Source organism: Patiria miniata, unplaced genomic scaffold, assembly GCF_015706575.1.
Source record: "Patiria miniata isolate m_02_andy unplaced genomic scaffold, ASM1570657v1 HiC_scaffold_1, whole genome shotgun sequence".
NCBI lineage: Eukaryota > Metazoa > Echinodermata > Asteroidea > Valvatida > Asterinidae > Patiria > Patiria miniata.
The window spans coordinates 6,917,217-6,934,806 of NW_024037047.1; the positions used below are offsets into that span (position 1 = coordinate 6,917,217).

The 17,590-nt window shown below is 39.8% G+C and overlaps 1 protein-coding gene across 1 annotated transcript in view; it reads right to left on the minus strand.

The window, feature by feature from the left end:
• The window catches only part of LOC119721203 (MOB kinase activator 2-like), a 38,006-nt gene extending 24,615 nt beyond the window's left edge, over positions 1 to 13,391 (minus strand). Inside the window, exon 1 of the mRNA XM_038191142.1 lies at positions 13,195 to 13,391. Within this exon, the coding sequence (XP_038047070.1) occupies positions 13,195 to 13,211 (17 nt within the window). The 5' untranslated portion in view covers positions 13,212 to 13,391. The remainder of the gene's footprint in view (positions 1 to 13,194) is intronic.
• Between the last annotated feature and the right edge of the window lie 4,199 nt (positions 13,392 to 17,590).

Consider the following 17,590-nt stretch of genomic DNA (forward strand, 5'->3'; position numbering starts at 1 on the left):
ATCGGATGTTCTATTTTGCAATTGATGAGCTTGGACATGACGGTAGGCCCTATATGCCAACTAAAACGGTTGCTGTTATTTCTTTTTTCTTTATTTATAAGAGGTACAAATGACAAACAAGAGTAACGGTTATTAAAGGTGATACAATCTGCTTTTGCTGTTATTTTCAGAAATGGATGGACTTGCGGGAGTAGGCTATCGGTATCTTATAACCATTCCTTCACGTAGTACTGGAAAAACAAAGATGCTGTTCTTGTAGTCTGGTTCCCTGACCCTATACCTTAGACGAAACAGAGCAATTTATAGACGTTGGGGAATTGTCAGGTCAGGGAACCAGACTATAGCTGGCTTGCACCTGTTAACGGATGTGTAACCGATTGCAAACAAAATATGGACTAACTAAATTTGGTAAATTGGGGGCCGACTATCGTCGGAAATTGAAAAACCTCCACTTTTCTAGAAAATACCAGCAGACCAGGCGCCATTATGATTTAACAAGATGCTTGATACTTGTACCTCTATTTCCTTACATGAAATCATGTTTCATAATAATTTGGTAGTTTTGTTTTTGATGTTTGCAAATGTGTATCACCTATAACAAAACATCTGGTAGACTGCTTTGAACAACCCAAATGACGCACACGTATTAAAAAACTGTCTCAAGTGATATCAATTCATGTTTCTATATATTGTAAAACGGTTCAGCAACAATGCGTGGGTTTTCTTTACAAATTTATCAACAATGGATATATTGTACCATTTTTTTTTTTTTACCCATTATTACCTTGAGTTATTACATTGTTTATTCCTGATGAATTTATAAAACCACAGAGTGTTTGGGCAGTACAGTGCGTAACAGAGTGGTTTGGTTTGGAGCGGTAGGGAGTAAGTCAGGCCGGATGGGGGCGATACAGGGAGTAACAAGCAGGGTGGTTTGGGGCAGTACAGGGAGTGGTTTGGGGCGGTACAGGGAGTAACAGGCAATGTGGTTTGGGGCGGTACAGGAAGTAACAGGCAGGACGGTTTGGGGTGGTACAGGGAGTAATAGGCGGGGCGGTTTGGGGCAGTACAGGAAGTAACAGGCAGGGTGGTTTGGGGCAGTACAGGGAGTAACAGACTGGGCAGTTTGGGGCAATACGGGAAGTTACAGGCAGGGCAGTTTTGGGCAGTACAGGGAGTAACAGGCAGGGTGGTTTTGAGGTGGTACAGGGAGTAACAGTCGGGGTGGTTTTGGGCAGTACAGGGATTAACAGACAGGGCGGTTTGGGACATTACAGGGAGTAACCGGCAGGGCATTTTTGAGCAATACAGGGACTAACAGGCAGGGCGGTTTGGGGCGGTACAGGAAGTAACAGGCAGGACGGTTTGGGGCGGTACAGGGAGTAACAGGCAGGGCGGTTTGGGGCAGTACAGGGAGTAACAGGCAGGGCGGATTGGAGCAGTACAGGGAGTAACAGACAGGGTGGTTTGGGACATTACAGGGAGTAACAGGCAGGGCAGTTTGGGGCAGTACAGGGAGTAACAGGCAGGGTGGTTTTGAGGTGGTACAGGGAGTAACAATCAGGGTGGTTTTGGGCAGTACAGGGAGTAAAACAGACAGGGTGCGCATGGTTTGGGATATTACAGGGAGTAACCGGCAGGGCATTTGGGGGCAGTACAGGGAGTAACAGGCAGGGTGGTTTGGGGCAGTACAGGGAGTAACAGGCAGGGCGGTTTGGGGCAGTACAGGGAGTAACAGGCAGGGCGGTTTGGGGCAGTACAGGGAGTAACAGGCAGGGTGGATTAGGGCGACACAGAGAGTAAGCAGGGCGGTTTGGCACAGTACATGGAGTAACTGGCAGGGCAGCTTGGGTTGGTACAGGGAGTAACAGGCAGGACAGTTTGGGGCAGTACAAGGACAATTACATGTAAGTTAAATCTAATTTCAATTATTTCCTGTACAAAGTTATTTACAATGTACAATATACATGTAGATGTACTTTTTTTTCTATCTAATTTCCATCAGCGAGATCAATTAAATCTTTCTGTGGTTGAATATCGCTCTGCCATGTTTTTTCTGCCAAAGACCTTGTGCAGTTATGTGCCATCTGTACATTACGATGCCAAATCTATGGAAATTCCCCGCATTCACAATGCACACAGCTGTGATAATGTTTCGTTTGGTACAAGGTTCTTTCCAATCAATACGCAAAAAATTGGCTCCGGGGAAGTTTTGGGTAAACAATTACCGGGACGAAACACAAGTATTCTGTAACAGCGGGGGAGTAATAAAAACCAACCCATGTATACTCCAGTGGCATCTCTTCTATGACATAAAAAAAGGAAACAAGTAGGTTATATCAATACATTTGTGTGCACTGCAATGTACGTAATCAATTCAAATACATGTAGCCTTCAAACATTCAAATCATAAACTGTACAAAATGTATGTGTACACGCATACACGTAAAACCATTAAACGGGAGATAAGTGGACAAATGGTGGAAGATAAACCCTAGCTTGCAACCTCTGTCACATCTGCACGAATCCATCTCTTTGCCATTTAGAGAATGCCGATATTTTTGGTGAATTACAAAAAATGTATGTCAAATTTGGCTCATCACAAAGAAAAACAGACTGCATTACATGTACATGTAGGTGCATTATACTGATTTTTATTTTCTTCAAAATTTGAACAAAGAAATGAACTGGAGCATTGTTTGAAGTTGAACCTGTGACCTTAGGATTGCCATTCCAGTGCTCTGACTTGGAGTTGAGTCCCCAAAGCCCAGTACCGAGTTCTCCAAGTACTTTAGGGGCCGAATCCAAGTACACTGTGACGAGCTCGAGTCCAAAGCACTGAGTACGCAGGTGCCAAGTGCTACAAAAATACAATGGGTGTTGAGCCCACTTACCGGTATATGCTGAAGAACTGCATACTAGTAATGTTTTGTAGCTTTAGGTGAGGTTGTGTCCTGCATTTACACAATCGTAATAGATGTAACACTAACAGGGTCACACAAGATTGGACCCCAAATTACAAAATAATAGAGTACTGTACATATGCACATGTGTTACAGTGACCATAGATATACATAATGCATGCAAATCACAGAAAGACAGAATATTTATGAAGCTGATCACTCTAAGCTTTCAAACTTTCTTGCTAACAAAAAAAAAACCACACACACACACACACAAATGTGGCGCCACTTTTTCACAGAAACGGGTCTCCCATTTTTCCTCCCTCTACCAAAAACCTAGATTACCTATTCACTATTTTCTACTGATTTTACGGTTCAGAACTTCTGAAAACATGCACAAACCCACCCGTGTTTTCAGCACTTGCATTTCAGGCCTTTTGTGTCCCGACAAAGGCTTTTGTGACTTTGTGAACAGAAACCCGGATCTACAATGTAGCATGTCTAGCCACACACAAAAAAATGACTCGCGGATAAAAACAAATATGAAAATCTCGCCCTATGAAGAGTCATCGCCAGTTTCGGGTCTATTTTTAGGAAGGGTATTTCCTAAAATTATCCATACACGAAGTTGACAGAAACATACATGTAGAAACCAATCAATTTTATCAAAATCAATTCTATGATGGAGACCAGTATTACTGACTGATTTCATGAAATTATTGAGGTGAATCTTTTCAATAAATGTCCACCCAGGGAGCACTTTGCTGTAAATTTTGTAGACAAAATTATTGTTGTAATGGAGATCAAGACTAAATGAACTCATTCATTTTTGTCAAGAGAATATTTCGATGAATTTAAACTGGAAAGTATTATGTGCAATGCACTTTGTACACTGTGTGTTAATTCAGTTACAGGCTTGAATTTGAAAGCATGATGTTATCAGTAACTTATCACTGAACATAATTATGTCAATATGCGCATATTTCACGGGATACTGCATACACATGTGCAATTGAGTGCACAAAAGTGTCCATGTTCCTATTGTTGCACCATCAAAGAATGAATAGTCAATATATTCAAACAAAGTTGATTCACCCACGCACATGTACTGTACTTTCATGAAGCCTAAAAGCTGGACAGTACTGCTGCACGATTTCAATTTTTTTGAATATAGTGTATCAAGTGTACAATAGTAATATCGGTACAACACACACAAAGACTATTTTTCAAAAATACATGTATGATAACTTGTGGAGATCCGGGTATAGTACGGAAAGTTCTTTGTAAAGGTCTCCACAAGGCAATTTCCAAACGTGAATACCGGTAGGTATCCACAAGGATTTCACGAAATAGATATGGAGTTTACTCAAAATTTAGGAATTTCCATGGTACATGGAACATATACAAATGTAGGCCCTACTGATCTGTCGCAAATTAAAGTATTTTATGTACCGTACATATTTGGTTGGAATTTCAACCCAGGAAATTAATTCTGGTTAAAAGAGGAGCATTTTGAAAACAGCTTTTGACCCTCTCACAATTTTGTACACGAGAACAAAGCGATGTCTCCACCAGGATCATGTGTGTTCTGGGATGTTAGAAAGTTAAAAAAAAAAAATTAAAAAAAAAGATGTAGGCCTACAGGTATTAGGCCACTACCGTAGTTCCTGTACTGTCCAGGAATCTACATGTACCGGTACCTGCCTGTTACTCCCTGTACTGCCCAAAACCACTAAAACGCACTACACTGTTAAAATGGATTATTATCAGGAAATAAATACAATGTGTTAAAACATATGCACTGTTTTGCGCTAATGGATTACTACAGTATGTGTCCATGTTATACAGTTGTATCATTTTTGGCTATGAATGCAGACTACTTTATTATATGTGTTTGGATACTCGATACTGTAATTTCATTGGCTTAGAACGGCCACGTGTCTGGTCTATAAAAACGCATGTCACACACTTACACTGTATCCATTTTTACATGTACGTGGAGATCAGTAATATCGCACTGGGTTCATTGCCCGCGTTGCGCGAGCGTATGGAACTTGAGGGCGCCCTAGCTTCGCGCAATGAAAACTGCAACATCAACTGCTCAGTCTCATGTCTGGCAGGACATCAAAACTTTCAGTTATCAAAGGTTACATCGCAGTGATTTAATTTATTTCTCACACAGTCACTTACAATCATTTATCTTTTTGAGTTACTGGCACGATACCGGTACATGTACATACTGTAACAAAACAATTGTTGACTGCCGTGATATGGGATAGGAATATGGGATATGACGTTTTTAACACCCGAGCGGCGCATAGCACCCAAGGCGAATGCGCCCCTCGGGTGTTAAAAACATCATCCAACACCACAGCAGTCAACAATTCGGGTGATTCACAATGCAGTGCGCCACCAAGAGTTTGCCATGGAGTGTCCATTTTTCAAGTTTACGGTCAAAAAACACGGCCCATTTGAATGAGTGTCAGCAAACAACTTGAGCTAAGTTGTAATAGATTGCGGCATAGCGTTCTGCCGCCTTACAAAAAAAAAAAAAAAAAGAAGGAAAGGGCAAACATCAAATCATACACTTACGAAACTACTGACCGAAAAAACTAACAATTTCAAATGTCCCGCGCTGCGAATTTGTCGACCATCTCCCACAATGCACTGGGAAAAATGAACTCTCCATGGCAAACTCTTGGTGGCGCAATGCACTGTGAATCGCCCAAATTAAAAATGTAATTTGCAGATAATTTCAGCACAAGTATCAAGCACACGAGTACCAACTGACTTATTTCATAACAAAACAAAAAGTACATTACATGTACATGATAAAGACCTCTCCAAACTTTCCCCTTCAGCTTCAACTTCGTGACTTGTAACTTTGTTTTGACTTTCGACAAATATTTGGACAGGAACGCATTAAAGCTTTCAATGGCATAAATGTATGCATGCATGTACTCCTGTAGAGTACATGCACATGTGACTGTACTGATCAAATAGCTTCTACATGTACCTTCAAGGGGACACACATTGTGGCCTATATCTATAATTCCCCTCCCATGTAAAGCTACACCAGCCGGCCCACTTTCGCCGGCGGAATTCCAGCCGTGACCGGCCCACCGCATTAATAAAGATCAGCGGGGTGTCGTTTTCCTGTGGACGGCTCCTTGCTGGTTCCTAACCGGATAATTAGGCACGGAGCACGGAATTATGGGAAGGGCAGCCGCATTTGGTTTTTAAAGGTGCCTTTTGGGCACTAAAAACGCATTTCCCATGAAATAATAATAGTTGGAAAGATCACTTAATTAAAGTGGAATATGAAAGTTCGCACTACTTCATGTACATAGTTTGAAAACTTGCTATGCATGTAACATGCAGCCGTTGGAATTACTTACAGGTAGGGGTGTCCAGTTTTGGAATAATTTAGTATTTGATTATTTGAAAACCCCTGCGAATATTTGAATATTCAAGACTCTCTGATCAAGGTTTACACGCAACAAAAGTTGCACGCAAAGCAGGCCGGTTAAACTTTGTGCGAGGCAAGCGATATTATGGGCCGCTGGATTGTTTTTATAATAATAATAATAATAATAATTACCGAAAATGGGACCATAAGAGACATTCCCATAGACTTGTGCACAAAAATTTTCAAACTGAAATGTGCCCTAACCCAATATTCCCTGGTCCTTTTTCCGCGAATTTCGGTATGTGACCACGAGCAACAAATATAACCCGGTTGCGACAGCAAAAGTTTGCCTCTAAAGGGGGGCTGTGGAATTAGGGAGACATGAAAATGTCTCCCTAATGACCGATGTCTCCCAATTGTCGAAGAAATTACGATAAGGTGTCTCCCTAATGGTACTATTGGGGGAATAATTGTGCTTATAGGCCTATAGCGTTATCCATCAAATCAACAATCTCAAAGCGCTTTACAATTATTGTTTTGTAGTACCGGTATTTCATAACTATCAAGGGCTTTAACACATGTGCTAAAAGGATAGGAACAATGAACTGGCGTCAACAAGAAAAGTTACCACCAACCAAAAAGTGGCATCTGACAATAAAGCACCCAACATCATGATTAAAATTTATATAACGTACATGTATATGTACATCAAGTGTCAATCTTGTGTGAGTGCGTATTTCGTTTTACTTTGAACAGCAAAAAGGTATGTGAATATTTGGTCGGTGATCGAATATTCAAATATTCGGTATATATTGGGGACGGCCCTACCTGTAGTTACCGGTAGATTGCATCCACTCGAACATGTTGTTACTTTACAAAAGTTGCTTCAAATGCATGCAAAATCACTACGTATCAGTGTGAATCTAGCATGGGATCTGATATCACACAGTAAATTGTCACCTACGTAAAACATATTTTTATGTGGCGCCAGCCCAATGTTGACAATGTCGCTCCAATTTGCAACTGTATTCACTACTGGGATGTATACATACATGTACATATATACGAGTACTTAGGCCCAAAAAAAAATATATTTCTGCTTCCGATTACATGGCATTTGAAAATAGGGTAGACCTGTACATTGTAGGCAGGGAATGTTTTTTCCAAATGTTTTTTTGTGCACAATCATATGGAGGCTTCTGCGTGTAGTCAAGGGTAAAAGGTAGTATTTGATGGTTTTGGGTGTTATTTTCTCAATTTTCCCATAAAAAAATTAAGGGTAGGGGCTGTCAGAATAGGGTAGGTAGGGAAACCGTAAGCAGAACAATTTTTTTTTTGGCCTTATGTAGACAAGGCCAACAATCGTTGCCACATCAGATGTAAACAAAAGAAGTTTTTCAACATTTTTTTTTACTCCGTAAATGTACTTGACATTTTGCGGTGTTTCCTTGACCCAGAAATTTGAAATATGGCTGGTAAGGCCTATAAAAAAACATGGTGTGTTTACGGTAAACCCGGCCTACATCTACCTAGATTTTTTGATGCCAAATTTCCGACATCCAACTTTTTTTCATTGCCACATTCGGCCAAAAGTTTGAAAATTAAAAATCTTCTCTTTTTAATTTTTTTTTGGTGGGAAATGGTTAATTAAATAATTAACAGGATAAAGTAAACAAAATACCATTAAAGGTACTCTAAAGAAACAAAAAAGGATATTTTATACTTTCTTTGTTTAAGTAAGTCTTGAGGATATCTTTAACAGTGTTCTGTTAAAGGTACAGTGTACAAACACAAAAAAAGTTACAAAATATAATTATCTTCCTATGGGCATGACGGTATCTACAAATGTACCTACCGGTATCTGGATAAGTTTTAGAATGTTACCGTAAACACATATTTTTTTTCTCAACCTAATATGGAATGTTCACTAAATATTGGCAATCTCTGGGTGAAAGTGTACACCTTTAAGCAATGTCTGCTGAAACTGTGGTTAGCCATGTTGCCTCGTTTGACATTTGGAAACTGGACACCTCTCAGGCCTGCACACTGCCGTCTGGCCGCATTAAAGTCTGCACTTAAAGAGGATTATTTGATGGAGTGATAAAGATCACATAGCCCCTTTCTAGGCACGTGTTACTGAACAATCGCAGTACTATTGTGCATGCACAGATTTAAAGGTAGGCCTACCGGTATAGTCCATCATTTGTAATTTGTGCATTTGCTCGTTTGAAGCAACAAACTTGCTCAAAAATCTGAAGAAAAATGATGAACAACTAACCTGATGAAGTTTCAGCTCAGCTTCAGCTGTATATTCCGAGAAAAACAGCATTTTAGGATATCGATTTCAAATCAAAAGATGCTAAATCAAATTTTGAATTGGGCAATGTTGGGTGTCAACACTTGCGCGCGCTTCGCCGAATAAAACAACAAACTACATGTACTAACGAAAATTTCCAATGGTGCATTTAAAGACCTTCTTTCGTTGATTTCTCCAAAATGACTGCTTGCCAGACAGAATAATTTCACAGGGAGTTTAGTCCCCTTACAATCGTTCAACCAATTGTGTTTTTCAACAATAATTACGTCAGTTACTTTTTGGATAGCTGCAAATGATGGACTATAGCTTTAAGTTTGCAGCACCTACAATGTGTAGTAGGACTGTCTATTTTATAATTTAGTATTTGATTATTTAAAACTGCATTCCACCAAATATTCAAATATTAGGACTGTCAACTTTCGAATACTTTAGTATTCAATTATTCAAAACTGTGTTTTACCGAATATTCGAAACTCGTTGATTCATTTTTTAACGCTGTCCATTTTCGAATACTTCAGTATTTGATTATTCGAAACTGTGTTTGACCGAATATTCGAATATTCGAAACTCGCCTATCAAGTTTACACACGCCGGCTGCAACTGCATGCCATGCCAGTAACATGTTGCACGCAAAGTACACCGGGTAAGATTTGCGTGCATCGATCCATGTTTTGGGCCGCTCGAATGCCTTGCAGTAAGTATTGTATAACTGTCAAGGGCTCTAGCCTGCTGAAAGGATGAGAACAACGAACCACCGTTACTGTTGACAAAACAAGTTGCTGTCATCGTCGACAAACAGTGGCATCTGACAAATACAACTTTACGATTAAAATAACATCACAGTTGTGTACTTGTATGTGATGCGATCAGGCTACATTATCCCTAACTCCATAGGCCTTTTTGCTAGGATGTAGCCTCAATCCTGCAAAATCCTCCAATTGGCCTCATGGAAAAATAGCATGTAGCCTCAATCCTGCAAATTCCTCCATTGTTTCTTGAATATGGTCCATGGAGGGATGACCACTGCCTGAATCCTGCAAAATCCTCCGGCTATGACTGTCAATAGGCTGAGGCAGAGGCAGTGACATCCTGGAGCAGTGCGGAGGATGTCAAGTATAATCAAGGACTAAATTTATGCACGGCTGAGCATAAACAACACAAGGTCCGGTCCAAGACCTTGACACAGTGCGTACTCCGAAATCAGCAACGCACTTTGGCCATGTAACCTCAATCCTGCAAATTCTTCCAATTTGCAAAAAGGATTTTGGAGGATTCAGGGCGGTTAGGGTTAAGTACATGAGTCGTTTGTCGGGAATTTCATTCGGAGATTCAGGCCAAAATAGGGCCACTTCATCACATCACTTCATCACATCTGTTGGTGTTCCGATTTCCATAATATTTTAACTAAAGATGGTACCCGCATGCGATTTTCACAGCAGTAATGCTGAGATTGTGCTCTTTTCAAATCTGTAAAAAAAACCGACTCATTTAGCTTGATCGCATCACATGCACAGTTTTATTTTATCTTTTGAATATTTGAACCGGTGAAAAGCTATTGGAATATTCGGTTGATGATCGAATATTCGAATATTCAGATTATTCGAGACAGCCCTACCAACTATTGAAAACTCTCCATTAAAGTTTTACATGCGCCAGCTGCAACTGCGTGCCACGTAGATAAAAAAAATTGCGGCAATCAATATTATGGACCACTGGAGCGTTTTGCAGTTAGTGTTTTATAACTACCTGCTAAAAGGATGGGAACAATGAACCACCATCGACCAAAAAAGTTACCGCCCACAAAAAAGTGGTATCTGACAATAAAGCGCCACAATTTTACGATTGAAATAACATCACAGTCACATGTGCGCGTGAGTATTTTTCTTCTTTTTTTTTCTTTGAATATTGCAACCGGCAAAAAGCTATTTGACTAATCATTTGATGATCGCATATTGTGGAGTACTGTGGCCTCGTGGTTAAGGGCACTGATTCGTGGTCTGTGGATAAAGCTGCAGGTTGTGGGTTCAAATCCTGGCGGGGTCATGGTGCGTGTGCCCTTGGGCAAGGCACTTTGTCACTCATTGCTTCTCTCCACCCAGGAGTAAATGGGTACCTGTGAGGGCAGAGATGGTTATTGTGATTGAATTAGCTTCCTTGCGCCCAACAGGCTGCATCGAGCTGTATACTCCCCAGGGAGCTGAGACGGTATTTGGATTGTTTTATGTGCCCAATGAGCAGGGGTAATAATGATGTAGCGCCTTGAGCACCAGTCCTGGTGGATACGTGCGCTTTATAAATATCCACTATTATTATTATTATTATATTCAAATATTCAGTATATTTGATCATTAATCGAATATCCGAGCATTTTATCAATTCAACTATTCAAAAACAAGTGTGCAATCTTGAGGAGATGATGACAAACGCCCACAATGTTGTTTTAATCGCACAAGTTGTGTGTCTCTATTGTTTGTCAAATGCAGCACTTTTGTTGAAAGCCACTATCACGCATCATTCGAGCTCTTCGTTGGGGAGTATTATTAGCTTGAATTTTTTATTTAAAATTGGTCAAATATCAGCCATTCCACTAGTCTGAGTGTCACTCGTTGTCCAACAGAGCCCTCCGTGTCTCCGGTCCAACGTCTGATCTAAGCATGCAAATTTATGCGACCTCGCGCGCCAACCAATTGGAGTCAACTATATACACTAAAATCGTGACATCATTTCATTCCAAAATCTGGACTGAGCTGTTGATTGGTCAATTTGGATGCGATGTTTTTGTACTACATGTATACAACTGGCACAGAGATCTAATAAAACCTAGACACGACATTGGCTCTGATTCGTGGCGCTGGAGGATTTTTTTAGAAAGGGAATTCATAACTTTTATACCTAAGACAGTCCATTCCCATTGGTCGAGAGCCTGCAATGTGACCGGTTTTAAATGGTTATTAAAGACCGGCTGGCTGGTCTTCAACACTTTTCCAGTGTCACATGAAATTTGGACTCTGTGAAATCCAGTGCCTTTTACCATTTTATTGGTTGAACGTTCACAATCCTCACGTAAGCATGCGCAATACTACCAGTGCGTCAGAAATTCACAGTCCTAAATTTACAATACACCTGAACAGCTGCGTTCTGCGCCACATCGCGCAATACGCGCGACATGTGTGCCAATCTCCATGTATAAGGAGTTATTTACGTCTAGTTGTTTACGTGGGAATAAATGTGTGCTTGGCCGGTATATGTTTAAGACCGGTTCACCTCGGGCAATTATCAGCATCCAGACTCCAACCAGTCTCAAACCAAGTGTTTAAAACCGGCCAAGTACACATTTATTCCCTTAATTAAAGTCCATAATGTACATGTAAAATGGTCTGATTCCCATCGTGTGAATACAAAGTCACAATGACAATGTTGGCATGGAACCAGACTTATCACGGTAAAAAATTCAATCAAGGTCCCAAAAAACAGTCACTGCGCATGCTTCAGTGCCTATCCAGCAAAATATCGTTTACTAAAAAAAAAAAGCCGGATCTTGCTAACTATCCACTGCCATCAAAATATAGACTACGTTTAAACAGACGTGTCGGAGAGTGGTCCTAAACTAGGCTAGGGAAAAGTTCCATACTCGGACGTCAATTTATCTGTTGCCAAACATATTAATTGTCACCTCACCTTGTCCTTTGAACCAAGAGAAATCCAGGAAGCTGTGTTAAGGTGAAAAAAAATTTACTCAAAATGTGTTTTTAGAGCACATTTTGGATGCATACGTCGTGCAGAACTAACTTGAAGCAGCCGGTCAAAACTGATTGTAGTGGCTGAAAGACAGCGGTACGTTATACACGTGACATCAACAACCATGACGTCGCATGAGCCTGCCAATGATAGTGCAATACGTCATTATGAATATTTATTTTCTCATGAATATTTAGTTTATTTCAATGGATACTTCAAATACGTCCAAAGATTGATTATTGCAACAGCGATCGTGCGCGGCCTAGCGGTTAAGAGTCTCGTGTATCAAGCAAGCGTCAGAGGTTCGAATCCCGATGAAGTAACTGACTGATTAATATATAGAAATTAAGGAAAGGAGAGGGTGAGAGTAGAGGAGGGAAAGTGGAGGAATAACCATAAAAGATGTAACTTTTGGCGCTAGAAAAATTAATTGAAAAAAGTGACGTCCGAGTACGGAATTTTTTCCCTAGGCTAAAACAAGTAATTTGTAAAACAAAAAGTAATGGAAAGTAACTAACTAACGCCCATTGATTGTAACGTCATCATGGTCATGAACTTAGGCCAACGAATAAATGTTCACAATGATGTCCATCTGTTGGACATGTTGGATCACCATCATTCATCATTCATGTTCATGATGTTCTGTGGCTGAGAACAGGTGCATGCTACTAGTACTAGTCAGTATGTGGGTATGTAGTCAATTTCACCAGCATCCAATATTACCAAGTTCCACCAACTGCAAAATGGCAAAGATCAACTCAATTGATCAACAAAAATGTAAAAGAAATTATAAATAACAAATAAGCCTATCATCCTCTTCAACTTACGACATCAACCACTCCATCCCTCCCGCTAGCCGTCCAAGCGTCTATCCTGTACGATCCCTCGCTGCCAACTGAGGAAATCACGACATTTTACGGCACTCAGACCGGCAAGTTAGACCCGACTCTTCCTTGCGCACTGAATTCATCGCAACGTCTGCGAAGTGCATGAAGTGTGACTGTGATGCCGGTGCCGATTTAATGTGTAAAGTAAATACCCGGTCTTCACCAGATGTCAGGCAGGTAAGAATGCGTTACGATATTGACAGGAAACCCGACTAAAATTGGCACGAGTTAAAATATCACCGCGTGGTGGCGCTGTTCTAATTAGCGAATTAATGGGCGTGGCGTACTCTATCTGCGTACCGCGTCAAAATGTCAACAAGTCAATAATTAATGGCAGATTTCGTGGAAAAGGTTTAATTTGCTTTTGTGGTAATTTTAAATGTGCATCTTATGGAGAAATGATCACTGTAGTTAGATACCTACATTGCTACACTTTAATTTGCAGCATTCTTGTGGGAGAATACTGAAGATGAACTTAAAGAAGTAATTGTGAAAGTGGGCTTTTCAATTCGTGCCTCCTACGGCTATAAGCTTCTCCCAGTCCTAGTGATAACCGCGTGCCACATTGGTAAAACTGTCAAGCATTACCAAACCGATTCAAGGAAATTGGGTCCAATACAAACAGGATACTTGGGTAATTGGGGATTCGATAAGGGGAAATAAAACACTTCCTAGTGGGAAAAGGGGGAGGGGGAGCACGCAGAACGGTGCCTCGGCTGGCCTAGCTAAGCTTGCGATCATCCTGAGTAGCCAACTGTGCAAAGATCGTTTCACAAGGCTAGTTTCGTTAAAAAGACGGAACCATTTTTAAGGTTAATTACAGAGGGCATTGACACCACCTTCTCGTTCCATATGATTAGGACATTGCTACTTTTTCCAAGAGAAAATGAGAACGCTCTGATCTGAAATAAGGTCCAACAGACGATCTCTATGTCCTGTGCTTTATCTATAATAATTGTTTGATTTTTACTCAACGTGCTGGCATTTCTTTCTCGTTTTATATATGGAATGAGACATTACAGCAGCTGCTTGTCATTGTAACCCGAGTCACGGGGGAGGGGTGGGGGAGGGGATGATATTTTTCCGTATATAGGTGGGTGAAGCCATTTCATGAATATTTCAGTAGTTTCGATGGAATCATTGCAGGACAGTTCATAAGATGACTTTGGGCAAAAACCTTATATTCATTGCAGGACACTTAGATTCGCGGATTCGGCTTTACCTTAAATGAAAAGTATATCCCAATGAAAGAAATTATTTGGAGAAGAAAAAATATTGGATGAAAATGGGCGTCGGTGGATCACAACCATCAGGCCTCATCTCACTGTTGACTAAATAACAATGCTGCTGACGTCATTGTTCTTTTTTTTTTATGAATAAACGTAATGTTGCTATCGAAACTACTGAATTATTCACGATATTGCTTCACCCGCCTACGGAAAAACATCGTGAGTGGGAGGGGGAGGTCCAGTCCCCCCCCCAAAAAAAAACCCACACACAAATACGCCACACGACAAGCTTCACATCTAACAACCGTTCCACGGACATTGGCAACGACCAAACTATCGGACATCAACAATTACTAAAGGGGCAACGGATAGTACATATCAGAAAGCTTGCATCTCCATGCAGTTTTTCATAATTTATTGTGACACTGATCTCCTGCATCCCAGGGAATGAAAGGGGGGAAAATATCCAGCGTCAGACGTGACGTTTTGGAATTATTTTTAACAAAAATAATTACATAAAAGCAAGAGATAAAAAACTATTGAAAATTTTCAGCCTTCAAAAAGTGATACTTTGTTTTTAAAAGAAAGGTCGATATTACAACTAGAAATCACTGAAGAGTAGCAAACCTCCGCCGAGGCTGAACAATTCCCCGCCATATTGTCAGTACACCCAAAAGATACTCGCATAAATGGTGAAGAATCCTTTAAAAAACCAATCCTGGATCCAGACCCAGATCCGGATCACGTGTAAAATCTAATCGATGTGTACTTATACCAAGGACCAGCCCTAAAAACATTTTCATGCAACTCCGTCCATAACTTTTTGAGTTACCGTATCTTGTTAACAGACAAACCAACCAACCAACCAACCAAATCCGATGAAAACATAACCTCCTTTGCGGAGGTAACAACCTCGTTATCAACTTTCTGACTTCAATGCATGGGCGAGATTTGTTATGGACGAGATTGTCAGTTTAAAAAATAAAAAGGTATACAAATTTAATGAAAGCTCTCAAAGATGCATTTCTTTCTATACTTATATTTATTGTCCCTCTCTCTCAGATTTATAAGGTCTGATTTCAGACAAAAGTCTGAAAAATCGTATGACTGTTATGTTACAAAAACAGGTTAAATTGACGGTTGAACAAAAAACAAAATCTCTTACGGAGGATTCAAGCCTAAAAAATATCATCCCAACAAGAATGTTGCTACTGAATACTGAATTGATTAAATTTCGCATTTGTTTCTTTCCTTCTTGCTCAACATTTTACGATCTGTTTTATTTCCCATGAAAGAAAGGCAATAAATGTGATAATGAATTGAATTGAGACAAATTGAATCCTTTAATTTTCTTATTTTTTAAATTTGCATAATTTTTTTTTAATTCTTGTTTTTCACATTTGTGTGAGGTACAGGGGATTTTCCGCCTGTTTTTGGTGGGGTAAAATGGTAGTTATCCTGCCCACAAACGGACCCATCCTTTGAAAGAAAGCCTAATAACTGGACATAATCACTGACACCACGAAGTGACCTTAACCCCCGCGTAGTGGAAAATGTGTGTTTTGAGATATAATGGATAAAAATGGCAATGTTTTGAAACGGTGATCTGAACATCGTTTTAGCCTCAAAATTCATATTTTTTTTACATTGTCTGAAAGCTGGGATCTTGAATGTCACGTTAATGTATGATTTTAATTGAAAACAAATAACATTAATGACAGGCATGCAACTGGGAAATCACAAAAAAAGAGGAAATTCAAATTTTTCCCAGACTTTGTAAAGTGTTTTTCTATTTTCAATGGCACACTTCGGAAGTAAAAAAAGAGGAAATCAGCTGATCCGAGGAAAAGTTGCATGCCTGTAATGAGTTATCAAACTAATTAACCATAAGGTCACTTCGTGAAAACTTAAAATTCAGATTACGCTGTGTTCGGGTTTTCACGAAGTGACGCTAACCATGTGTATTAGCTAATGGGTTAGCGCTACTTCGTGATAACGCCACATGTGAGTCGCGCGTATCATGTGACATTTGTGTCACTTCGTGAAAACGCAAAACCCGTTTTTGACGCGTAGAGTGCAGGCACTTTACACGCAAAAGAATGGTATAGTACACTTCGTGAAAACGCATTTTCCGGTTTTGACCCATTAAGTTGCAAACTTTAATTAATGTTAGTTAATGTTTTCACAAAACTAATTAACTATGTGTTTAGTAACTTCTTGAGGTGATAGATTATGTGTAATTAATCACAAATCAGGATAAAAATCGAAACGTAACATATCGATTTTGTTATGTTAGTGTCACTTCGTGGTGACGATGACGAATATGTCACCCCTTTCTAAACTTGTTTACATATTGGGTTTCCTCAACCCCAACCCCCTGAAAAGAAAGGCCACAAGAATCTGATATATCAAAAAAAATCGCCTACCCCTACAACAATCTGAACAAAGGAGTACTGATAGTTATAGTAAAGCACTTTTTACATTAATTTGTCTTTAATATATAAAGATTGAAAAATTGAGTACAAAATACAATGAAAATTTCGTCTTATCTGATTTCTCTGATCAATCGGAATCAGTGTGTGATAAACATTTTTAATTGTCTCAGCTGCTTTTTACAAAAATAGAAACTAACAAAAAATTCCCATCGGTACATGTTGTAGGGCCCTTAAACTGGCATGGCAACCTTTTCTCAAAGGTCATTCAACCATGTACTTAGCAAAGCACCTAAGGCACCATTCTATGTTTGCAAAACGTAAAACCATATAATTTTTAACAAGTGGTGGGATTACAAAAAGTACAACAAAACAATATATTTCATTTGAATCATATAACAGACATTTACCAAAAAAATAAGAATTTACAACTCATATTGTACGGCTTCTGTGATTGGACCACTTTCTCACCAAGGAAGCTCTGATTGGTTTAACATGATTAGAGGGCCAATAGGATTGGTCCTGTCTCCTCTGTCATGAATGTAAGAACTGTTATGATTGGTCCTTCCCATTTGCTGCCATATACATCAGAGCCTTTGATTGGTTTATTCACCCCTGTGATTGGACCACTTCCAAACCAAGGAAGCTGCGATTGGTTTAACACGCTTCAGGATT